This window comes from Xiphophorus hellerii, chromosome 11, assembly GCF_003331165.1.
Source record: "Xiphophorus hellerii strain 12219 chromosome 11, Xiphophorus_hellerii-4.1, whole genome shotgun sequence".
Taxonomy (NCBI): Eukaryota; Metazoa; Chordata; class Actinopteri; order Cyprinodontiformes; family Poeciliidae; genus Xiphophorus; species Xiphophorus hellerii.
Window position 1 is genome coordinate 15,761,595 of NC_045682.1, and position 26,223 is coordinate 15,787,817.

Consider the following 26,223-nt stretch of genomic DNA (forward strand, 5'->3'; position numbering starts at 1 on the left):
GATGAAATGGTGGATGGAGTCATATGCAGACATTCAATTGTTTTCATTGCTTGTTTGTCTTTATGTCTCTTCTTCAGAATTTGGGGACGTGCTTTTGTACAGTCGTCCGTCTTTCCCGTCAGGTCAGCCTCAGAGGGAGTCGGGCTGTAATCCATCAAACTTTCAGTCATGTGGAGGCTCAAGGACCAAACAGGGAGAGCAGGTCATCCTCACAGAACAGGTGGAAGAGGTAAATATGAACAAGGCTGTTTTCCATGGGTTGAACATCCACTCAAACTGAGATACACGTGTCTATTTTTATCTTCATAGTTCCTAAAGAGGTAAGAAGCATCAGGAGCTCAAGAGGAATATACTACAGCTGGACTATGGCTTTTAAAATGTGGACATAAACTCTGAAAATACTGCACAACATCCTTTCCTACTTTGAATTTCACATTTGGTGTTAAAAAATTGCTCTCATATTAAATGGTGGACTTGTTATTTGTTTTTTGTTTTTTTTTTCTTAATGACCAGCATTCAGGTCCTTGAACTGCTGGCTCCTTTGAAAATATAACGAATGCACAGTGGATGGCGGAGATGACGCACACCGGAGTGTTGTTGCTCGACGCGGTTTGTGTGATATTTGTTTGTCCGTTGTCTTGTTCTTTCTCTGTAACTAAACTACGGTCATTACCAGCCATCTTGTAAATTGTTTACTGCCACAGAAGTGCTTCAGATTTTTATATAACAGTGTTAATGTTTTTGTCTTATTTTTTAAGTGATGTACATTTTTGTCTCTGTATTATTTTTGTCCTACTTTGGTTATGAAAGCACAATCACTTAATTTTATTTGAATTCAGTGTTGAATGAACTTTAACCAGGAGGAAATCAGCTGTCGGAGTCCTGTTAATCATTTTTATCACTTTACGTCAGACTGAGAAAAAGATTTAACAATTGTGATGTGCATTGAGTTGTGTGCTTTTCGGCTGCTTTCATTCAAATTTGAGCTATCTTTGTTGTGTGTACTGGGAGAATTGCATGCAGATTCGAAGCGAAGGACGTTTTTTTTCTAATCAAGTTTGTGCTTTGCCCTTTATTTGGCATTATAAAAAAAAAAAAAAAAAGAATAGTCATGGACTGGTTCCATTTCTTGATTTCAGTGCTGAGTTCATTAAATTCTGTATCCCCTTAGCTTTTGGCAACAAATACAGGAGTAGGGCTGGACAATAAATCACCAATTATAATGCAGAAATGCCTTACAAGCATATTCATGCTCACATCTGCTCATAATTAAACTGTGAATGTTGGCAAAACATTGCATTTGCTCAATATCGTTAATTTTAAAAAAATATGTTGTTCTGACTTAGTCGTAAATGCACCCACACCGCCTTCAAGAAGTATTCGCAGCCTTCGAACGTTTTCACATTTTTCAACCTTTTTTGCTGTGAAGACTTGAATGTAGCTCATTCAGATTCTGTGGGAAGGTTCCCTGTCTCCGATGTAGTAAAGCATCCCCACAGCATGACGCTCCATCTACCATGTTTTATAGTGGGGACAGGCTGCGAGCTTAGCTGGACAGTTGTGTTTTGAAACGCTCAAAGCTTGGAATATTTCAATGCCTAATTCAGATTTTTCAAAGTTTGTAGCTGTAGCTTGACATAAAATGGGAATGACAATGTGGCAGCAGTTAAATTACAAACAGTCTAGTAACATCACTTAATAGTTTCTGAGCTTATTTAGTTTAAGCTTTCACATTGAAACATGTAGCCAAATAGCTGCCACTCGCCGAGCTGTGTGGAAAAGCTTACTGCTCACCAGAAACTCCAAATTAGATGGCGTGATAAATGAGCGAGTGAAGGGTTTGCTATTGAAGCCTATGGTGGCTCATCAAGCATTGTTTCAAATTAGGATCATGGGCTTCTTGGCAGCTGGTCAGTATCTGACTTGATGAAACACGATCAGCTCTTTCCTAATGAAAACATCTCCCACCCTGCTTAGCACATGCTGCCTCTCGATTCAAGTATCGAGAACTACTTTAACAAGCAAGCAACAATCCAGTAATTCACTAAGACCCACAAATCACTACCAGCTCTTTTCTTTGTTTGGTTAATAAATTCCTTTATAATTTTGTTTTTTTAACTGTTAAATCTTGGTCTTTCAGTTTAACTTTGTTCAGTGTGTGCACTATTTTGTCTTTACGATAATTTAAACCCTTTTCTCCTTTTTTCCCCACAAACTCAAGGTATTTAGCAGCTCCACCATATGTCAGCAGAGGAGGAGGATAATGAGGCACCGGTTTCACTTTTAAAATGTCCTCTTGAAGTGTCTTTTAGATAACTATCACCTTTGCCTTAGCCTGTCGATTATTAGCACCAAAACCTGTAATGGTTTGGTGGTCACATCTCAGATGTTAGATTTTTGAACTGTCCCTTTAAAATTCTTAATAACACTCAACTGAGGTATGACGCTTTTACCCACTATTTTCCACTTTATTCAAATCAGCATCTTGGAAAAATTATTAAAATTGTGGTCAACTTGTTTTTTTAAAAAGAAAAGGAAAACAGCTGAAGTGAATAAAAAATGTCCAGCCCTACTCTGTATGTAATTTATTAAACACCTACAGTATGTAACGTTGAATAAACTTTAAATAAATTATGATGTTTATGTATGTACTAGTAGCTTGCACCTTTATCATAAGCTACCGTTGAGGTCAGAAGTTTACATACACTCATTATTGCTATAAATGGACCATTAATATATAAGTTTTCAATCAATCAATTCATTTAATCAGTCTTTAATCAGTTTTGACTAATTCTATTCCAGAGTGGTTTGATAATGCAGCTAACAACTAGAGTATTGTTTATTAGAAAAATGCATAAGTTTGCATATATTGTGTATTTCCTCCAATTCACAGATGGTCAAATATATACATACATATGGGATAAAATATATGCTTACACCCACACTAATGTTCAGTCACATTTTACTTAGCAACTTGCACCTTGAGCAGAGAGTTTTTGTGTTCATCAACACAGACCTGGCTGTTCAGCATACTCCATGTTAAGTCTAATTCTGGAAGGTTAATATAAACCTACACTATCTATTCCAAAACCAGATTAGTTGAGTGTTTGGTATTGTTATATTGTTGGACCACCCAGTTGTGTCCAAACTCAAATTAACCTATTTAGTTGTTGATTTGACAGGAAGTTGGAAACTTTTACATGTCTTAAGTGCCACATCAGTACCATTCCGATAATGCCAAACCTTTATTTAACTCTGGCTAAAGTGTTTTAAATTTGAAGCATCTATTTTGAAGCTTTCACTTCTTTACCGTTGACAGCCTCTCATTCCGTGTTGATGTTGAATTGGCTAAATGGTGGACACATTGTGTTTTCTGTCCCCACAGGGCAATAATCTCAAGTAACTCAACACTAGTAGGCTAACGGGATATTTAAAGCAGATTGTGTAATTTACCCAACGTCAACCCCGTTGAAAACCTGGAAAACTACACATGAAGGTCTGATCTGTACCAGGAAACCAACAAATTCAAATAAACCTGAGAATTTCTGTCAAGAAAGGTTGTAAATGTCAAGGATGAATAATGCCAGGAGCCTCACGATGGACAAAAAAAAAAAAAAAAAAAGGATTCTTTACAATTTGCAAACAGACATTTGGAGATGAGGCTGGTTTAGCCAATGTAATGAGTCTGTAATTTTGCCCCCATGCAGATTACAATCCAAAATTGATATTATGTTTATGCATATGATAAGTGTATAGCGGCTGTGAAACGGAAACCTCAATTTACCAGCAGCAATGTAAAGTTCCTTCAAGCACAAGTTTTACAGTTAAGGTTTCACAAAGTGCGATCACAATTACTTCTGCTGTAAGTAATTGTATTCAGCTAATGAACATCTCCCTGAAAAATAAAGGAAGACATCTGAAAGATGCACTTAGGGTAAAAGTGATTAAAACTTAAAAGACAGAGAACGTAAATAGAAAAAAAAGTTGCCATGTTTTTTTTTTCTTTCCTTCAGGGTAATAAAACAATTTGCCTTGTTCACTCCGTTGCATGCCATGGAGTTTTTGATGGATCACCTTGTTTCGAGGGAACATCTGATTGGTTCAGTAAACTTGACCGATGTTGTTACCGTGACGAAACCAGGTGAACTGACAACCAGAGGATCATCTCTTTCCAGTCGGTGGTTTTCAATTTGCTTCCCATCCAGAAGTTCACACAGAACGCGTGAGCCAAGTTGAACAGAAGAAATATAGTTTGTTTATCGAGTCCCTTCTTCCGCTCAAGACAATTGGCTGTGCATCATCCACATGTAATAACAGTAAATTCCTCTAATAGAGTGTGCTTTGATTTATTGACGAGACTCACCCCTAAGCAGCCCCACTTTGCCGTTGCTGCTGTGACATTTCAGGCTGTTTTTCCCAGAGGACTCCCGACTCCGGAGTCATCACAATCCAAGCTCGCTCTGTTGTGGCCTCGTCAAACAGCGGATCGAAACGCTGCACAGCACCTGGTGTTTCCCAAGCAATAGATTAAGTTAACATTTGTTTCCCCTCTTTAAATCCAATATCCTGTCACAACATAATATAGTGGCTGCCGCTTTAAACATTTCCTAATAACCCCAGCACAGCTTGTACTTTGCTTATCTTTATTTGACTTTAACGATTAAAAGGGAAAAAAAATAAATAAATGTGGGTCTTAGTAGGGAATTTAAGGGAGAGGGAAAACACCTTTCTGCTGAATTGACCTCATGAGGATGGGAAAACTGCACAAAGCCCGGGTTGCTGTGTTGCACCTCAGGCGCTTTAATTTGCAACCTACATAAAAAGGCCTACCGCATGCAATTTTCCATCTGTGCTGGACAGCCATACGATTATCCTCCAGAATACATGCTGCTGTAAGCCGTTTCCGACATCACTTGAGATCCTGCAGCTGTCCTTTCAGTTGGTTAATGTGTTGTTGCAGGAGCGGCATGAAAATACCTCAGTGATATGGAAGTCGGAACGTGTAACCGTTTATTTGCAGGTTTAAGACCGATTTCTGAAGCTCCACTGAAGACTAACAGCACACCTCATCAGGCCAAACCAACCGGTTCCAGATTTCACCCTGTTACAGGAGATGTATCATGATTCTTCCACATTTTTCCATGTATTTTCTTAAAGCCATCCCACTCTCTTATTTAGTTCTCAGCCAACTTGGTTTAATTAAACCACTGTCAAACTCTAAATCTGTCAGGTTTAAGCAAACAAAGAAAGGTTTCCTTGTCTTTTGATTGTTCAAGATTTGGCAGTAGCCTTCGCCAGAGTATTTATTTGAACATTCAGTCAGATAAAAATGGCATGTACAGAGCTTAAGATGAATATTGTCACCTTCCTAAAATATTGACCTAAGTTATTTTTTGACAAAAGTTGTTTTTTTTTGTTTTTTTTTTGCCTAAACATCTTTAGGGAAGAAAGAGGTAGTGATGTTTTTTAGTTTTTCTTTCTTTTCTTTTAATTTTTTTTTACTAAAGTCACTTTTGGCAAAATGACTTAGGCCATTATTTTAGGAATGTCACAATAAATGTTATTAAATCTGAGAAATAAATACCCTAACATAGAAAATAACTCAAGCACCCTGAAAGAGAGACACATGCATTTTTTGGACAGTGCCAGAGGGAAGACAAGAGCAACAGTATAGCAGGCAGTTGCAGAAGTCTCTCATAATAATTTATGTGCAAATAATCCAATCTGGATTGTAGCATTCCAACTATTGTACAACACTGTATCAAATATATATTTTGGTTCTTGGTGCATCAGTTGTCGTTTTGATCAAAATGATGGTCTGTGAAGAATGATGAAGCTCTATCTGCAGTCATATTCAGTGAATTAGAATATAGCTTAAAAATGCATTATTTAAGTAACTCGATTCACTAAGTGACACATTTTTAGATTATTTAACATTTTAAAGCCTTTATTTTGGTTATTTATAATGAAAAATGACATTTAAGGTTAGAAAAAAAAACTTTTTTTTAAACATAAATGTGTACTTAATGAAAAGTATGCTTAAAACCTGCTTACATGTTATACAAATGCATTTATAGCCTCATCAGAAGGCATATTCTAATTGAGTGAATGTGATCGTAGTCTCTTCTGTAACAAAACCATTTCTTTTGACCCAACCTTTTGGTCAAAACCGCCAAAGTTCTCTTCCGACAACCCAATATTTGGATTAAAGAAACAACAAAGCAGCGTTTGTGTGGAACACCAAGGTATCCACACATATTTAAAGTTTCCTTCTTCCAGAAACAGTCAACACTGGGAGAATATTCTATTCTCTGCTAAGCATCGTAGAACCTCATGACATCTGCATCTGCCGTTTGGGTTCATTTATTGGACTCTTTGTGGCGGCCGTGTCGTCCTACTGCCCGCCTCAAGGACTGCCAGCAGCCAGACTGCAGGTTCACCTTCTATATCATACTGACTGCTGTTTTTTTTTTTTAGTGCTGCCATAACTGGGAGCAATGGCAGACAAGGAGAAATAACAATTTTGCTCATGTTGGGGAGAGACACCCCAGCCATGCTAATCTCATCATTGCGCAGGGAAATGGCAGCAAATGGTTTAACTTCAGATCGTGATTCAGATGACCTTCACTGTCCTGTGTGACATCACTGATGTTTTAGCTCGGCGAATCTTACCCTGTTTTTGACATGGCACACTGGTGGGGTCTTTCAGCAAGCTCAAAGATTAGACCAGGCTGAGGTCCAAGAGCATCTTCCTCTTTACAGAATCCTCTCTGGGTTTTGTTTTGGCTTTTTTGTAGCACTTATGAATGCTTCAAAATATCAAACAAATTTTTATATCGTACAACTACTACCTGAATAAATGGAAAATGCAGTTCTCTATTTATTTTATTCATGGAGGAGGGAAAAAATCTATGGTTGTGCCACTTTTGTTTACAATAACTGGCAATGAGTTTTTATATCACTGTGGAAGAAATCTGATCCAGTCTTCTTGCTTTAATTAATCCGTATTGAAGGGTTTTCATGCGAAACACACTCTTTGAAGTCCTGCTACATCTCAATTTGATTGAAGTTCAGACTTTGACTGGGCCACTCCAAAACCTTCTCTTTTTGAACCATTCAGAGTTGGACTTGTCCTCAATTGCTCTTAAGTTTAAGTTGTCAAGCTAATGGCCAGAAGTTCTCTGTGGAGATTTTTACTGAACACTAATGACAAATCATCCAAATCCTGAAGCAAGGAGCAAAACCCTGACCATCACATTTACTGCACCATGTTTGACTTTACGAATGAGATTCTTGTTTCACACCAAATTTAATGTCTTAGAAAACAAAGAAAAAAAGGTTTTGTCTTGTCAGTTCACAAAATATTTTCTCAACAGTATTGCCAAGTGTATTAACGAAATGCGCGTGTATGGCACCTGCATCATTTTGCATCCAAGCAGTCCTTTGTGACTGTGATCTGCCGCACCGTAATGTCTCAACGATGATGACAATTCAACACATTGTGAAGCTCAAATGAAGAGCATTCAAAATGCTTTAATACAGTATAAAAATAAAAATTAAAAAAAAGTACTGCTTTAAAAGGTAAGCATGAAAATCGATGCTGTTTTTACTGGAAAATCTTTTGAAATAACAGATGTTTTTGGCAGTTCGCAGTAGGTGTTAGGCCACCCTTTCAAAAGAGCCGGAGAGAAAATTGTGTGTGTTCTGTTTGTGAAAAAAAGCAGACCTCCTTTACAGCTGTACACCTGTCAATAGCCGTGGTGTATGGACTTTTTTTTTTTCTTCTGTAGTTTGTCCACTTGTCACTTCAAGCTTGAATGGCTTCCAGGGACAATCTTATCTGCTTCACTACACTCATGACAAATCAATAAAAAAACAACAAGAAAAATCAAGAATCTATTTTTAACCAAAGCTCATCTCCTTTATTTCTTAAACGGATTATCATTTGGAGGGTACTGAAACAAACTAGGTCTTTTTTTCACATTTTGTCATGCTAAAATTCCAAATTTTCTTGTATTATATTGGGAGTTTATGTGAAAAAAAAAAAACACAAATTAAAACAATTTTTGATATGACATCACAAAATAACATCTAGTGACCAGTTCCCTAACTACATGACCTTTAGATGTCACTAAATTAGTAAACAGAATGCAATGGCATGCGATTAAATCTCAGTAAGGAATCCAGCTGCTTTGTGAGACTTCAGCTGTTTAATAGAGAACATTAGTGCACAAGCGCAATTGGACATGGAGAACGAGCTGGGTGAATCTATCACCAAGACATGAACTAGTTGTGCACTTTGCACATCTGGCCCTCAAGGGCGCGTAATGAGAGGTGCAGAAGAAGATTCATACAAAGGGACACGTGTCGTTTTCTTCCGCTTTATGATTACGAGCTTCTTCGTGTCAGACTGTCACATTCGAACTGCAGTAACATATATTGAAGTTCGTGGTCGTCACATGGCAAAAGTGAGCAAACGTTTGACATTTGTGAAAAGTTTTGTGGTTTGTGAAAGTTAATGTATGATTTTGACATATCACTTATGCAACAAGATTGGGGAAATATTTCAATAGCCCAGCTGAAAGCAAACTGAACTCTGAATAACATATATCTTTTTGCGGCTTAGGCTATTTTCTCCTCAGAGAAAACTATTTCTCCCACAACATGAATGACTGCTTTTCCTCTGCAGTTGCCATTTCAACTTTTTTTTCCCCCTTTCCTCCCTCTTTTCAAGGACAACTGCCTACAGTGGGTTATTTAAGTGTTTGCCTTGGTTTCTAGGATGCCGTGTGTGCATCTGTGCGCCTTTGCACTCGTGTGTGCGTGGGCCGCCAAGTTTTATTTCCAATTTTGTCGTGTTTATCCAGCAAATTCGCTGCAATCTGTTGACAAAGAGGCAGCCATGACAGCGAGGGCAAATGTGGCGAAATTGCACAGAGGGCTGACGGAAAAATGGAAATTGATGGCTGTCAGCTCTGAGCAACTCTTTATCGGGGCGTCCATCTACAGGGTTCAGAACGGCTGGGAATAAAAGCGTCTGCTCTGACCAAATTTCTCTTCTTGTCAAAACAACAAATATTGCAATTATAATTTTTTTTTTTTGCAATAATTCACAGTGAAACCGCAAATCAGTCGTCCTATTTTTTTTTATTCCCACTATTTCTCTTTTTGTTCCTTTTTAAAACTCATTTATTCTACAGTTGCTGCAGTAATCACCGCGGGTTTTGGCAATGGCCCCTTAAACAGGTACGTGCAGCCATTCACGCAACCGTATTTCCAGCTTAATGAGGTTTGCCGCGGAAGTGGGGAAGGCAGCGTTGCAGCAAAGAGGTCTTCAGGCATTGAAAACATTGATTAGTTTCTCAGAGTGAAACAATAAACAGGTGCTGTCAGAGATAGGGAGTGCTTCTCAGCTCTCAGAGGCACCCTCAGCGATAAGAAGGGCGCCAGGGTTGAGAACTACACGGCGATGTCGAGAGGGAAGTTATGAGTTGAGGGGGATTCATACAAAATGGGGGCAATTTTATGATTTCGAATTTTATTACAGCCGTGTTCGAGGGAGATTACTCTCTCTTTCAACTGGCAGTTGGTGAAGAATTAAGAGGCGTTGGAGATGATGAAGTTTTCAGCAGCAGTGATGAATTTAAATTTGTTTGTGGAGCTATATCCGCTGTCTGTTACTATAAATGTTGACTGTATACCAGTTGGGAACCCACACGTTTACTGTGCCAAGAGAAGGTTTACTCTTGCAGATGAGAGGCAAACTCGCTGCGGCACTCAAGGCACACAGAGAAAGATACCTTGGCTTCAACAGGCATCTGGAGCAAGAAGCCTTGATGAGTCTTATAGTTAAAAAAGAACGTCAAATTGAGCTTGAGCTAAAGTTGATTTAAAATCCCCCCACAGGAATATTTAGCAAAGTAACCCAGCGAGACCGAATAAAAGTGGTTTGCGCTAGTTTACATTAGCGGGCCATAAAATTAAAATGATATCCTGGAAATAAATACAGCAGATAAAAGCAGGCAGTAAAATAAAATACACTCACATTTACTGAGTGGTTTGTCTGCCTCCTGACTGATGCGCTTTGCATAATAATAGCAATCTATTTTGCATCATAATTTCTGTTTATGCACAAATGGTTCAAGAGGAGCTTCTTTTAAAAAAAAAAAAACTCAGACAGTAAGATGGGACAGACTGTTTCCACAACAGACTCTGTTTAAATCTGTTATTAAAATGTCTCCTGGCTAATTTATTCATTATCATTATTCTGTTCAATTTTCTAAATACCCATCCCTGGCAGCGTAGGTCAATAGTATGGTGGGACTGGTTGCCCTGCAATATCCGTGGCAGATTCAGTCTGCCAAAAGGGAAAAATAAGATATGTTTTTTCTATTGCAGGGCTGGCCTTACTAAACTAATGGGACGGTGTGTGGGTGTGTGTGCTTAGCTCAGCAATTTGGATAGGCCACAGCAATTATACGTAAAGAGACAAAGATGGCAAGATGGAGGGTTCAGGAGGGAAACCAAGGAATGGAAAACGTTGCTTTTCAAAGCAAAACAACAAAAATAACTAAATCAATATTATAATGGCAGAAAATTATTAAAATAATAATAAGATACATAATAAGAAAAATAGTAGTGTATGTAATGTTTTAATAGTTCTGCAGAGGTTTATATGATATCACATTAGAGCCAGCCAAATTTTCGTGCACACATTACTGACCTTGTTTTAATGATTGTTTGCAAACACTATATCAATTTTGGCTCCTGCTGTAGAATGCAGAATGCAAAGAAAGAAACATGATCCTCCAGTATGGACAGCTTAAACAATAGGTCAGTGGTGCTATGTGGTCAGTGGTGGCTCTGCTTTGGATTTCATACATCTTTGGGCCGACTGTCACTTACATCATTGGACAGACTTTAACCATGGTTAAGATAAATCGAGGAGTTTTTTTTCTGCCACAAAATTCTTGATTAGCTTAACAATTTTGACAGGAGACCAGCAAGGGATAATAATGTGTGACTTTACAAAGTTTAGCACAAGGTATTAACAAATAAAATCTCCAGTGACGTAAAAGAAAACACAAAAATATTGACATTGAATGATTTTTATGGTACCACCATAACAGCAGGGGGTTAAATTAGTACCAAAACAATCAGTGTAACCATCACACACTTGAGAGAAAACACATCCATACTAGTGGATCCTGTAATCCACTGTAGAAAATGCAGCTTCAGATCCTGGAATACCTGGGCGCATTTTTACTTGACACAATAAGCTGGTGTTTGCAAAGCAGCCAATCCTGGAGCTGCATTTATTTTCCTTAGTGCTGATTGGCTGTACCCCAGACAGCAGAGACTGCAGTTGTTAGTTTCCATAGTAGTGCCAAACCAATGCAGATGGTCTGAAGGTGAAGGGAAACCATCTTGAAATTTTTCCAGTGGTTTACAGCTGAATAAAGATCTGTCTTAACAGCTGGATATTAATGCAAGGTGTGAATGGATATTTGGGTGTCATCTGCAAATGTGTACATCCCTTATGATGAAAGCCCTGACACAGAACACTCCATTAAAAGAAAAATAACTATAAAGAATATAAATATAAATATATAAATAAATATAAATATAATATAAAGAAAATACAAACACAAGCTACATAAGATCTTGGGTGCTCTATCCAGTGAGTGATTCAACAAGATTCAACAGAATTAATTCTTCCTGACTGATCTTTATTTGCCAATAAATCCCCATATCAGGACGCTCCAAGAAATCGCATTGGCCTTCATGTCTGTTTCACAATAAGGACGAGCAGCTAAATAAAACTAGATGCACCATGAGAGCGAACACCATGAAAATAAATTGGTCGCCGAGGGAGCTAAAGGCCAGAAACCCTGTGGCCTTTAGCTTAGCCTCGGGGTATCTTTGCCACAAAGTGGCCCTCGCCGCTTCAGGTGCGGAGCATGTAGATCACAACACGGCTTGAATGTTGCAATTAGCCAAATGTCATGAGTCACAAATCAGCCTTTTGAGGCAAGGTTACACATAATCATAGTGAAAAGGTTGTGCACCACATGTTGGGAAAATTTCATGAAACACTGAAGCGGGCCTCTAAAAAAAGAGAGCGAACAGTTCCCTTTCTTATGTTAATATAGTAATTTCACCTACTGTGTAATCAGTGGAAAAATCTGACTGCCAGGAACAGTTTTCTGAATACACCCCCTAATGAATACAGTCAGGCACATTCTGTGAAACATTGTGGCTTTGTTTGGGATTCTTAATGTTATTTGTGTTTCAAAACATACACTCGAGCTTTTCAGGAGCCGTAATTACATTGCCAACATTTTCCTTCCGTGTTTACTCTGACATTTTGCTGCATGCGTTAATGGCATTGCATGTTTGAAAGTAATGCAAGTGCATATGCTACGACAGTCCTGGGATGTAACAAATGTGCACCAGAAAATCATAATAATTTCCTGGACATCACCTGATTCTTATAGGGAAATTTCCTTTGAATACATAAGATTATTGAAAGTTGAACCTAGCAGACCACCATTCTCAAAGGTGAAGCTGTCTTTTTACATCCTTCAAGCAGAGGTCAAAGGTCAGGGTAAGCTACAGAACACCAGTCTCACCCTTGACCTATATCTTTCCCTCAAGTGTCTCAGTCTGAGGAGGCAGCATGAATTTTACATTACGACTGAGAGTCGAAGCTTTAAAAAAAAGGAGAAAAAAAATCCACATTACTTTTCTCATTGCTGGTTTTCCAGACAGTGAGTCTTTTTATAGTCTGCCAGATTTTGATCCTACACTGTCTCAGCAGATTAACATGGTGATGTTTTGTTTATACCACCTATATTTCATTCGTGCCTCCACAATTTAAATTCATGTGAGCTATGCATTTAGGTGCAAAGACTTCTTAGAAAACTGTCCCCACTACCTGGATGTCAGTTTCATAGGAGTTTCTCACCAGTAATTTGCTGTTTGTGTCACCTAACACCTAAAGAGAGACGCAACTTCACTGATTTCCTGCTCACAAGACAACTTGTTGTTGTTGCTTGCCTTATTACAGGGGTAGGTTAGGACACTTTTGCTGAAATGCCATCTCGTCCACTGCTTCAAACCTTTAGATGCGAGTGTCTGGCCACAATTTGCTAATAATGGGCAAACTCTGTCATTTGTTGTCTGGGCTCACAGTTTCGAGAACAAAGCTGAACCTTGATCTGACCAATGGAAGCAATCCCAGATACACACAGAAGGCACTTTGGCTCTTCCTCTTCACTTCTTTTCCTAATGAAATGCTCATCTCTGCAAAACAGTAAACTCGAAGCCATAAGCTCCCAGTATTTCATTGCTTTTTAATTGCCCTGAGGGGTTATTATTATTATTTTATCTGCTTTGGAAGTCTATAAATGGATTCATCTAACATTTAGAAGGTTTTTATTAAAGCTACACAATTATTACACCTTGATTTTTTTTTTCAGTTTATGAGAAATATTTGAAATGCTGTTATTTTTCCGAGAATGATTCCTCCAAACGTTTGAGATGTCCATGTCTCCAACATGATGATTCTCCGTTGTCCTTCTGCATGTTCAGCCTGTTAATGTCTGATGTTTAGGTTGATGTCTCATAAAACCCTTAATAATTTGACATTTTTCATGGTTTACAATTTTGTTGTCTCTGTATTATCCAGAATTACAAAACTCACAGTTGAAGCATATTAATGCGGCCCTTCTGTTTGCATTTAGACAATTGGATTTTACAAGTGCCCAGTGGGAGCCCACCATGCAGTACTGAGTACGTTTTCCAATATAAGACATAGCGAAAATTGCAGGTAATAACTATTTATTGCCACTCCTGACAATTTGCAACTCAGTAAACTGGAGTCATGCATGGCACTGTTGAAACTTTATTTTGGAATATTTTCCTTTCCTGGTTGGATGCATAAGATAAAGAGTAATACACAAAATATTGTCATATTTTGCTCCAAGCTATGGGAGAAGTCAAACCCAAAGTCATCATTGGTCTCATATTCTAATGGGAGTTTTTTTTTCTGTATGCTCCCTTGTATAGCTTGATCAGTGCTGATGCAATTAAAAAGTAATGATTTTAACATAAATTTTATGTTAAGTTCTAAAAGAAAGAGCTTTTATATACTTCATTGATATTTCCATGGATCTCTATGGAAAAAAACCCCACAATTACAAGTATTTTCACTGGTTCTCGGTGTTGCTGAAAGAACTAAAACATTTACAGTTCAAATTATCCTCCAAGGGAGGAAAAAACAATATGTCAGCTATAATTCTGTTTCTGTAGACTTATTTTTCATTGAACCACAACCACAGCCATCCACAAAGTAAGCACATAATTCATAGACCGGGATATTAAGGAACGGCTTCATAAGGCACAAGTGAAGCGATATCTGTACAAACAGAGTCCTGTAATTGGGCTCTATGGGCTGGCCTATTTGTTCCTGTTGCTCCATTAAACTCCCATGTTATACAAGCTGGGTAAATTAGAAGAAGCAAGTACGGGATTTGTTGATCTGGCTCCGACGAGGCTGAGAAACCCAACTTTCGTCGCAGTAATAGGCGATAGAAGAGACCATATGATATTCTGTTGTCTTCATGGCACTTTTGGGAACCCAAGAAGCTGGATAAAAAGCCTAAGCGGTCAAAGGCACTTTGAGTCCATACAAAATGCACAACATCAGCAGAGTGGCCTAATCCCTGTGTATCCATAACGAGAGGCAATGCTTCTGCACAATTCACAAAGCAGCAATTGCATCACCTGGGGCTATGCAGTCTGATGCAGAGAGCAAAAACGAATGTATCTTTGTGGAACGTGAAGCAATTCTGTCGGCCAGCAATGATGATGACAGAACAAAGTCAAACTGAAGTTGAGTGAATTTCCTTCATCTATCACAGACGAAGTTTCACACATTAACCTACAACACCCTCCACATTTACTAGTAACCATACTAGATGGGCAAAAGATCTTAAAATGAATTGATGTTTTATTGCAGTTGCATAATGTCACACAAAGAATATTTATGTAGTGCGGGAAGGGGGGGGCAGAACAATTAGAAATATAAAAATAAATCATATGGCTATTATTAAAACATTTATTTATTTATTTTTTGCCAATTGGACAATACTTGCTCTTCGAGTGGAACATTTAATGTTTTGAGCAAATATAGATTATGATCACATAAAGACCATTCCTCCTTGTACAATGTTTCTAGATCTGGGATCTCCAACCTTAATCCTAAGGAGCTGCTGTCCTGAACGGTTTGTTACAAACTTGATGGCAATGTGAAGAGATCATTCAAACATTTGTTTCAGCTGTAGGAGCAGAGACGCATCTAAGAGCTGCAGATCAATAACTCTCTTTTTGTGTTACTTAAAACAACGTGAGAACCCAATTTCAGTTTACTGGTTGAGTTCACCAGATTTGTATCTATTAGATCTTGATGAAATGTTCTCTATCGAGGTTCCATGGAAGAAAAACAGCTCCATGTTATCATAGTGCCGCCACCTTACTTCAGAAATGAAATAAGGCTCTTTTTTATATAGTCATCTTTTTTTTCCCTCAGAAGACTAATCTATAAAAGATTGTACCACCAGTGATTAAAATCCCAGTACAATTAGCAAATGCCACATATTTACATTTGAAAGATATGTTTTCTTCTCATGCCTCTCAGTGAGTAATGTCTATCGGTTGTCATGGACACTTGGTGATGCAAAAATCAGTCATCTCAGGGTTTTTTTGTTTTGTTTTTCCTCTCAGATCTACCTGCACACTGTGCATGATGACAAGATGAACATGGACTCAATTATTTTCTATTTTGTAGATCACGAAAAGTTTAGTCATTTTCAAGTATCTCTTTCTTTTCTCATAAACACAAAATTGCCTTATTTAAAATGTATCTTCTTGTGTTTCTCACAAGAACGAGTAACACAAATCATTTATATTAAGACTCTTAGTTAAGACACACTGATTGACTTAAAAAGTAAAAAAAAATAAAAGCACAGTGTTCTTTAGGTATTCATTTTGATGTATTCAATACAAATTGTAGAGCTTATTATTCGATAAAAAAAACAATCACTTTTGTATAAACCAGTAAATAAATGTAAACGGTATATTCTTCAAAATGTTCCCTGTAATTTTGAGCTTCTGAACTGAAAATGAATTCATTTTATAGCTTTTTAGTCATCAAGCGCGGAGGGTGCTGTGTTCTTGGATTCAAATATCACACAATCCCTTAAGCATGTGGAAAGACCTATTGTGGGAATGAATCAAAATCAAATCAAACTAAATAAGCCTATCAAATCTATTTTATCATATGGTCAAAGATACTGCAACCTACTTGAAAAATACCAAAGCTGAGATCAAACATTTTCTAGATATCATGAAAATGGTTTTATTATATTCCTTTCACTTTTGAGTGTCATATATTCATTAATAACTCCATCCAGCTCTTGTGAAATAACATTGCTGTTAAATTTGGAACCAAAATGATTCTGCCTTTCTCTGCAGACTTCTCTGAATAAATGCAAAGGTTGATTCGGACTCATGCATTGTGAGGGAGAGATTCAGTTCATTTTCACATACACGTTTTATTTTGCATCAAGGATTGAAAAAAAACAAAACAAAACCCCTTCGGTATGTGGCTGTGCATTCCTGAAGGCAAACCAATCTGTCATGGAAAGATCCTTCACATGGTGAGCAATTACAAGAAAAAAAACCATCCCAGAACATAATCATCCCAACAGGAGTGGCAACCAAACATACTGGATACATTTGGCAGAAATATCTTAACAAGCTGCATTTGGACATCTTGAATATTAACATCTGGCTGTCAGTAAAATCTGGAAATGAAGATGTTTTCACTGTAAACCGAAAAGTTCGATAAAAGGAGTTAAGATGGTGTGAAAAAGTACTTGTCCCTTACAGATTTCTTCTGTTTCAATATAAGACAACAGCACAAAATACAAAAATGTCATTTGATTAAGAGAAAACAAGCTACCCAGAGTAAAGTGAATATTCTAAAACATTCCAGGGTGACAAAAATGCCTCAAGAAAACAACTCTGTAAGGGGGCGAATACTGTTTCACAGCAGTGTAAAAACTCTTGCATGGCTGCTGACGTAGACTGTCCATGAGCATGTGTGCCGACTAATCCGAAGAAATCTGTAATGTAAGGGGGTCGATACTTTCTCAAAGCAGAATATGTCATATATGTTAGAAGTCACATAGAGCTGTCCTATATTTTACACAGTTTCTGGCTGCAGGTGAAATAGGTCAATTTACCTGTCTAAGGCGTCATCTTTGACTTTCACCAAGTCACTTTTATCGTCTCATTTCCCATAACTGTCACATTGCATTCTTGATATTGCACATCATGTCAAGAGATGTTACTGGAAACGATACGATGATATATTATTTAGTAAAATTTTCTTCTTCAGAACGGCAGAGATGCAGCCAATGTTTTATGTCTTTCCTTTGGATATCAAAGTTAATGTGTTCTCTTTGCCACCCACTGAGAACAGTTCTTGGTGTAATCTCTAATGAGTTTCACAGCAAGAGATATGAAGCATTGTTAGTTCGTTTTTTTTTTGTTTGTTTTTTTTGTCTTTTGTTTCTTTTTTGGCATATTAGTTTCAAGTGTGTACCTGTTATTTCCCCAAACAATTACAGCACAGCCAAATATACAGTACAACCTCTGACTCCCCACTCTTTTAATATAGATCTCACTCTTTTCCATTATGATTCTCCTCCTCAGCTTAGCTGAAAATGAGTTTGTGCTTATTTTCACCAAAAAAAATGCTTTGTGCAAAATACAACAATACAGTAGCTTTGTCAAAAAAAAGCCAACAGTTTGAGCATGAATAAAAAAAAAGAAAGAAAGATTCACAGTAATAAATCACAAAAAGAGATGGTTGGATTCGGCTTGCATAGCAAAGCAAAAGAAAGAGAAAAGCAAAATAACATTAAAAGTATATATTTACAAATTATGCAAGTCCCTTCATCATTAAACAAGTCATTTTTGTTGTGTGGTTCCTTTTTCTTCACATCTCCACTGTGTGATCACCATGTGACAGAAAACAGAAGCGGACATATAACATATTATTTACTCTTTCAAAGAGAGAAAGGGAGGGCAGGGGGTAAAAATAACTGTGAAAGTGGTGTCTGTGTCTGTACATGACATTTACAGCTCTATGTTTTCTTCAACGCTTTTTGCTCTTCTTCTTTTTCTTCTTCTTCCATTTAGTGTCCTCTCTGGCTTCTAAATACCATCCTCGCCTGGAGAAAATCTCATAGCGCTTACAAAACAAGAGGTCTTGGGATAGACCACATCTGCAGGAGATGGATGTCTCACAATGACTCTGAAAAGAAACCCAGACGAAGAAAACAGAATTACAAAATGGGCTTAAAATCCTTTGCTTTTACATCTGGGGCATCATTGGGTTTGTCTTTCCAGCTTTTCTTACTGCAGACACGTAGGCTTCCCATTTAATTTTATTCTTAAAAACTATTAGAATTCATGGTTGTTGAATTGATGACAAGTCAACCTGGTAGAAGAAAATATATTTTAAAATTGTTTATGTTTTTTTCCAATTTCAATAAAGAGGAGAAAAGTCAAATGCGTAGAAGTTATCTGGAGTTCTTTTATGACTTGTAGAATCCTAGTTGCTCGGAGTTAACAAAGAAAAACAAAACCTCAGAGGTAAGTAACAATCCAAATGTTGATTTCTAACCCTTTAAATGTATTTTTTAACTTTTATATTTAACATCATCATGATCATATTTATTCTGTATCTTTATCCTTAAAGGTTTAAGTACTTACCTAAATGGACATGCTTTTTTGCACAGATTTTGTTCCTTGAAAACAAATAAATGTGGCCATTTATTAGAGCTGTAATATAACATCAAGTTTTTGAGATGACATGATGCATAAAAACGGATCCCCATGTGCTCTGCACTCCCGCTTTCTTGAACCATGTTTAGTACTCATTCCAACCACTAGGGGGTATCAATGCACTTCTGGTAGTGTCTTTAGTGTAAAAGGGATCTCAACCAACATTTGTGGTATTTATCCACTCCCTCCACTGTGGTCACAACAAAATATTATGTTCCTCTAAACCCTCATCATGGCCATCCACTGTTTGATGGAAAACATTATGAAATGAATTTACTTTTGTTTCCTAATTAGTGTGGCACACAGGCAAGTTGGATCGAACCAACTCAAAGGGGAGGGAAGACCAGACTAAAATTTTGCAGTTATTTTTTTATATCCATCTTCAGTTTGCTAGATAAAAGATATTTAGACTTTATACATTCACCCGATCCTAGGGAGTGATCAGATTTTCTCTTATCAAAAATGGAGGAGCAGTTGCTCTACTTCTCAGGTGCTGATGCAATAGGATGTCAAACTTAAAGCACTTGCCTTCACATTTGTGCCTCAGTAATAGCTTACACCTACTTCACCATTTGACCGTCACATGCTGACAACAGCTGGATAGCTGCACTTCACTCTGACGTATTGTGGCCTTTTTATTATTGTGAGATATTGCGGCGATAGATCTTCTTACAGTGTTTATAAAAGTCAAGGTACCGTGTTTGCTCGGAATCCAGAATTTATGAGCTGAGAGGTCAGGCTGTCCTTAATTTGATTATGCACCACTATACACTTTCTCTAAAGGAAAAGCTGTAAACCTTTTTACAAGCCTGTTAACATGTGTGCATCTAAACATAGCAATTTTAGAAAGCTGTAGTGAAGGTCAATGCTACATAATCTGACCCAATCAGGGTTTAACACTACTGGGTCTTGGACAAGATTCGGTTATGTAACTAAATGTATGGGCACATCTGAGAATGAAGCAGATGATGAAGTTTTTGTAGATTATTTTGAAAGAGCTGCTCCACCACCATGTTAAAGGAAAGCCGAATGAAACAGGATGTGCTGTTAGGCAAGGCGTTTGGCATATGTGTCGTCCAGCTATGAAAAGTCTTTGCCATAATAGATCAGTCTGTCATATTGGCTGAAATCGACATTATTGGAGGGTATATTTCTCTCCTTCTTTCTTTAGCTCCATTAGTCTTCCCATCAGATCTGTGTGAGAAGTTCACTGGTCTTAAAAACAATGAGTTGGTGGTGGTATGGCATTAACTTGTTGAGTTGGCACAGCACCACTGTTTAGTCCAATTTAATCAAACCCTAGTTCCTTTGTCTAGACAGTCCGATTCATTTGAGGAAATATGAATGTGCAATCAAACTGATGCAGACCAAAAAAAGTTAACTCTGGTATGCCTAAAACGCTAGGTCTCAGTTTGGCTGAAATGAACTCTGGTGTGGTTTGAATGCATATGATTGCTCCAAAAGAAGGAAATGGACTATAATGCAGGGAATTCTGGGTAAATACAACCTAAAAGAAGGTGAGATTTTACCGCTAGCAGGAGAAATGGCTACACCCGCTAAAATCTGACAACACTCCATTTTTTATTATTTTGCAAAAGAAGGAAGTTGTGCTCATGTCTTCCATGAAGTTTTTTTGATGTAATTTCCTTTTGTAGTTATTGCTGCAGCGCCACCACAGGCGAGGTGGTGAACAGAGTTTTCAAAGTTTTTCGATTGTTGACACGGTGCAGTGTGAAAGTGAAACCTTGGTAGCTGAAAATGTAACAAATGTTGAAATTTTGGTCCCCAATCAAACTCAGTCTACCAGACTACCGGGTGTGCAAACACCCTTAGAAACACTGAGGTAGAGATGAGCATCTTTTTCTAGATCAATGTGACAATCAAAAGGGGAATATCAACAAAGATGTGTAAAGAACCAACTGATATCTGTTACATATGGTTTTACCACCAATGCAGTTTAAGTTCAAGACAAATGTGAGAAAATGAGCTCATGCTATTCCAGAGCTAATCAGACTTTAACAATTTAAACTTAGTCTTTTCATCCATTCTACATCTTCCATTTGGCAACCTAAAAACAAAGCTAACACAAGTTTTTAACATGGCACTCAACACATTTTATTAGGCTGTTGGTCTGCATTACTCCACCACCAGTCCATGATGAAAGCTAGTGTTTGATCTGGCCCAGAATAGTGTTGGTGCTTAGGTAAAACTGGCTTCATTTTCTCAGAACCACAGCCAATGTTTTTGATAGGGGAAACTGAAAGAAATGATGCCAAGTGGCCACTGGCAACAGCTCTGAGCTGGAAGCAGGTTTTTGGTATGTAGGTTGATTTTGCATTTCCCCACAACTAGAAATGCATTTTCAGAACAAATGGAAAACATTTCTTTCAAAGATACTGGAATATCCTCCATGTTCCCAGATATTTCTTTATATATTCTGTGATCAAAGTTTTCCAAGCATATGCATTTAGGAAGAGCTTCCTTGCAAGTCAAAAATCATCATCCTCTTTTGGAAACACCCCTCTATGTTGCATTCACACTGATCCATCTCCATGAGAGTTTTAGTATCAACACTTACAGTGTTCTCTTTTCTCTGTGCCGTTGGTGGAAGGATGCCCGTTGTGGGAGAGCTCTGTGCTAGGTCTCTTGTGGGAACCCCTACCCAGAGTGGCCCTGCCGGACGATGTCGTGCCACTCCAGGAAGCCATATGCTGTCTCTCTAGCGTTGACACGGTTACCATGCACTCCTCCGAGGGGTGCGGTGCTGCAGCTGCCCATGGGCTTTGCATGTGGGAGCCCATGCTGTGCATGGACTTTGTGGCCGGCGCGTGGGCTGTCGAGTGGATGGTAAGAGATGACAACGTGGAAATGAGACGTCATGACATGCGCCTGATCATAAAAGAGGAATCATGTTTGAGAAACAGTTGTCTGGGAGCGCTGACGTCCAAAACTCACAGTCTGTGTTGGTGTCTCTTCGTCTGGGAAGAGTTCCAACCTTGTCTGTCTGAGGTTTGTGGCCAGTAAGCGGTGCCCCCTTGTGTCCGAGGCTATGTGTGCCATGTGCACTATGGTCTGAGGAGCCAAAGCTATCAGTGTGGCTGTGAAGGGTGGATTTCCCTGTGATAAGAGGAAATTAGTCAGTTATGATAGATGATGATTTGTCTACAGCTAATAAAATATGTCAGTTGTACAATGAGTAAAAGGCTAACAGTGTTTTGTAAAAGGATTCATACCTCAGATTTTATATTTTATCTTACGAACACAAACTTTAATGTATATTTTTGTGGCATTTTGATAGAAGTAGTAAATACCTGTGAAGCAAAAGGATAATAATGTATTCAGCCTCTTTTACGCCAATACCCCTAAATCAAATCCAGTGTAACTGACTGCTTATAGAAAGTTAGTAACCCTCAGTGTAATTGAATTGAATCTTTGTAGAAATTCAGCTGTTCTGTGAAGAACTCAGAGGGATAAACTAATAGAGAGGTTCAAAGTATATTTAAGCTTTAAAACAATTCTCTACATGTTGGATCAATTATCTGCAAATACAGAAAGCATAGCACAGCTGCAAACCTACCAATGCATGCTGGTCCACATGAATCAGGGAAGCGGCTAGGAGGCAAACAATCAAACCTTTTGGCTTGCATTCAAAATGCTGAATTTAGCAGAAAACTAACATTGCACATTACCCTAAAAACACTACTGCCATGGTGAACCATGGTAATGGCAGCATCATGCTGTTACAATGGAAAAAGCATCTCCCAGCATGACGAAGTCCTAAACCTACATCAAAAGCCAGGCTCAAAATAATTTGTATTAAAGAATATTCAAGTGTTAGAATAACCGAGGTAAAGCATATAGAACTAAATCAAATGAGCGTTTAGTAGCAACATTTGAAAATTTATTTATATAGACGAGCTTCTTCCAGCTAGAAACTAGTTTGTAGTGAAGAATTTGTTAAAAAAAATGGTGTGTATGTCAAAGTCCTGGAAGAGAAATAAACCACTTGCAGCTGTGTTTACAGTAAAATGTGGTTCAAAAAGAGGGGCAGATACAAATACACACCACACTTTTCAGAGTTTTATTTGGAAAACAGTTTAGAAACTCTGTATCATTTCCTTTCCCCTTCACAATCAGATGCTAATTTGTGTGGGTTATTCACATAAAATTTCAATATCCTGATGTTTTATCATCAGGGTATTGATAAAATGTCAAAAAGATTAAATTAGGCGAATATTTTTGCCATGTACAGCAGACATGTCTTAAAACGAGGCATAAAGATGTGTCCCACATGTCATAGGAAAACAGACAACACAGTAGGTATGCTGTTCAGAGAATCTGACAGCCCTAAGAACAAGCCATCCTTTGTAGGATAACAAAAAGCGATGTGGCTCCGCCCTGTGGCTTCAAGGAACCAGACCAAAAAGTCATATTTTTACTTATAATGTGTGTCTGTAAGATCTGAGATGATAGCACGTTTGCATTGCAAATGTGTGTAAATATTTATAGTCACACTGTTTCTGCCCCGCGATGGGTTATCAAAAGTAATGAACACACACATATTCTCAGTGTGCCCGTCAGTCGTAACTTATCAAACACTGGGGTCTAAAAGCGACGCAGTTCTGTCCCTGTGGGAGAAGCCATCAAGTTCCTGAGTTCTAAAGAATAGCTTTCAGGCGGAAACCTATTTATAAATGCATAAAATTGTAAAATATTTTATGGCTTCTACATTTATCCGAGAATGATGACATGTAACTTTTAATAGATGGTTTAAAACTGTCCTAAAATATATCATCTAAAACAGAGGTTGCAATGATTCAAAGTCTATGAATAGATTTTGTATTTTGCTGTTACAGACTGCCTCTGTTTCCACCACAGTGGCTCAAATCGTACTGGAGTCTTATAATTGATGGCAGAACTCCCAATCTACCAATAAATTGCTGTTCAATCAAACTGACAGAGGAGAAGAACATTAATCAGAAAAGCAGCCGAGAGACCCATGGTAACTCTGACTGAGCTGCACAGATCCTCATTTCTGTTAGCACAATTACTTGTGAATTCCACATGTCTAGCCTTTTTGGAACAATGTAAAAAATAATGAAAGAAAAACATAAAAATGTCAGTTTGAAACTTTCTACATAGAGGGTTGGATCAAAACATAGAAGAAGGTGTTCTGGTTAGAGGACATCAAAACTGAAAGTTTTAGCGTAAATGCAAACTGCTATGAATGACAGAGCATGGTGGAGAGCAACCTTTCATTGTTTCAACTAAGTGTGTAGCAGAATATTAAATAATGTTTTGTTTTATCATGCCAGGACTTTATTCACTGACATTTTCTCCTCTCATCTTTTAAAAATTGGCCTGCTACAAATAGCAATCCACTTGCTTCTACTCTGAACATGGATCTATTGTGTTTGGAGAAACTGTCCAATATAAACGCAATTTCTTGACAAAGTGCTTTGAGTGGCTGTAGTGACTCTTCAGCAACAAGGTGAAAACAGGAGGTTGTGAACAGTCTTTTGCCCTTTCTTTCAGAAACATACAGCACATTTGTTCCATTCTAAATCACTTGTATATTGCCAGTCAAATGGGCACAATTTATATATTAAGTGGTAAGACACTGCTGTGTTTTGAAGTACCTTTTATTTTTTTGTATTTTTCATCCACTGAGAACCATGTTACTTACTATTGTTTAAAATGGTTTCAATCAATAGTTCTTCAAACCTTCAAAGTAAGATTTTGGATTTTTTCTGCCTTTTCTTCATATTCTGCACAGTTCTTAAACTTGACCCTGGCTTCATATCAGCATCAAAAACATACTTTGCTCTCTTTTCTCTAAAAGAGGGCAAGAGAGTAAGAAAAAGAAAAGGCCAGTGAGATGCATCATTTCATTTTCAATCCATATTTGTGCAATGACATTTTTTTAATTTCTCATAAATAAAGGATCAATGACAACAACTTACTCATTTACTCATTTGGACAAAAATGGAATTTAAATTTTTTATGTCCACTGAAAAAAAACCTAGACATAAAAAAAACTATAATTTCCTTGGAATTGATCTTTTATAATTTTTTTTATCTTACATTTAGATATTTTTTTCAATGGGTGATCTTTATAATTGAACTTGAGACATGTATACTGTTCTGGGTAAAATTGACCTGCTGATTAAAATCAAGACAAATGAGTCATGCAGACAGTATTTATGTTTTCCCCACTTCTGCTGAGTGTCCACTTAGTGTGGGTGGAGTTTGCCCAAAAGTTGTATGAACACCTGTTTTCTGACAGTTTCCTAGTGAAGTAAAGAGAATAGTGAGTCTGTGGGCTTGTGTGCGTGCATGTGTGTTGTGTGTGGTGTGTGCGTGTGTGTATGTGGTGAAATATGGTTCATAGCTGCAAGGAAACATATAGAATTGGACATTTTTTAATCTTTTTTACCCTTCAACTTGACTGCCAGTTCAAATTGACCCAAACAGTATCTATGTAATACAGTATGTAGACGCAGGGGAGGGTTGCAAATGTGAAAAGTGAATACATTTTCAATTTATATGTAGAGTGCACCTAATACGGCAAATAGAAAAAGTTTCATGCAAAAAAAATACTTCCAACTATCTTTAAAAATTCAATTTGACCTGCAACATAACAGGAGGGTAAAGTTAATAGCATATAATCTTTTGTATATATTATAATATAAACTTTACCTTCATTACTTCTACTTAAGACACAAATAGGTTAATAAATAAAGACATGAATTAAAATATGAGTAAATAAAATAAAAATAGAAATAGAATAACTCCTCTAAGTTGTAGAAAATTAAGTTCCTAAATAACTTATTTTAAGTTCCTTCCTATGCTCATTTTTTAATATTTATAAACACCTCTGCCAAAAATCCTAAGGTGTAAACATCCTCAGAAAAGGTACATAGTGCCATTTTAGCATTTATAAACCCCCAGATGGTTGCTGAAGGAGATTCGAGAATTTCTCAAACATGTATGAAAGAATCAAAAGCAGCACTTCAGGTATGTTTTTGATGCTCACATGAAGTTCAAAAAAGTTGATTTTACATAATAGTCCTCCTTTAAAGAACAATAAAATTATATTTTGCTTCACTATGTACATTCAATATGTAAGAAATGACAAATATGTTACTGGTTGTTGATTTTGAATGTTAACATTTGAAAAACATAACTAAAGTTAACTCATTCAAGATATAGAAAGTGTAATAGGACTATTTCATTTTCAATAAATCAAATTCTAACTGCACTAACAGATTAAATGCTCTTGGAACACCTTGATCCAGCCAACCT

General features: G+C 37.4%; 2 protein-coding genes across 5 annotated transcripts in view; one reads left to right on the top strand and one right to left on the bottom strand.

Annotated features, from left to right (window-relative positions):
* The window catches only part of LOC116728228 (roundabout homolog 1-like), a 104,546-nt gene extending 100,618 nt beyond the window's left edge, over positions 1-3,928 (top strand). For all 4 annotated transcript variants that reach the window (XM_032576155.1, XM_032576156.1, XM_032576158.1 and 1 more), the window contains 2 exons: positions 78-229; positions 310-3,928. In XM_032576155.1, the coding sequence (XP_032432046.1) occupies positions 78-229; positions 310-324 (167 nt within the window). In that variant the 3' untranslated portion in view covers positions 325-3,928. The remainder of the gene's footprint in view (positions 1-77; positions 230-309) is intronic.
* A 12,668-nt stretch (positions 3,929-16,596) lies between these two features.
* Positions 16,597-26,223, bottom strand: part of LOC116728562 (roundabout homolog 2-like) — a 92,667-nt gene continuing 83,040 nt past the window's right edge. Inside the window, 3 exon segments of the mRNA XM_032576780.1 lie at positions 16,597-18,385; positions 21,497-21,751; positions 21,874-22,035. Coding sequence (XP_032432671.1) covers positions 18,384-18,385; positions 21,497-21,751; positions 21,874-22,035 — 419 coding nt within the window. The 3' untranslated portion in view covers positions 16,597-18,383.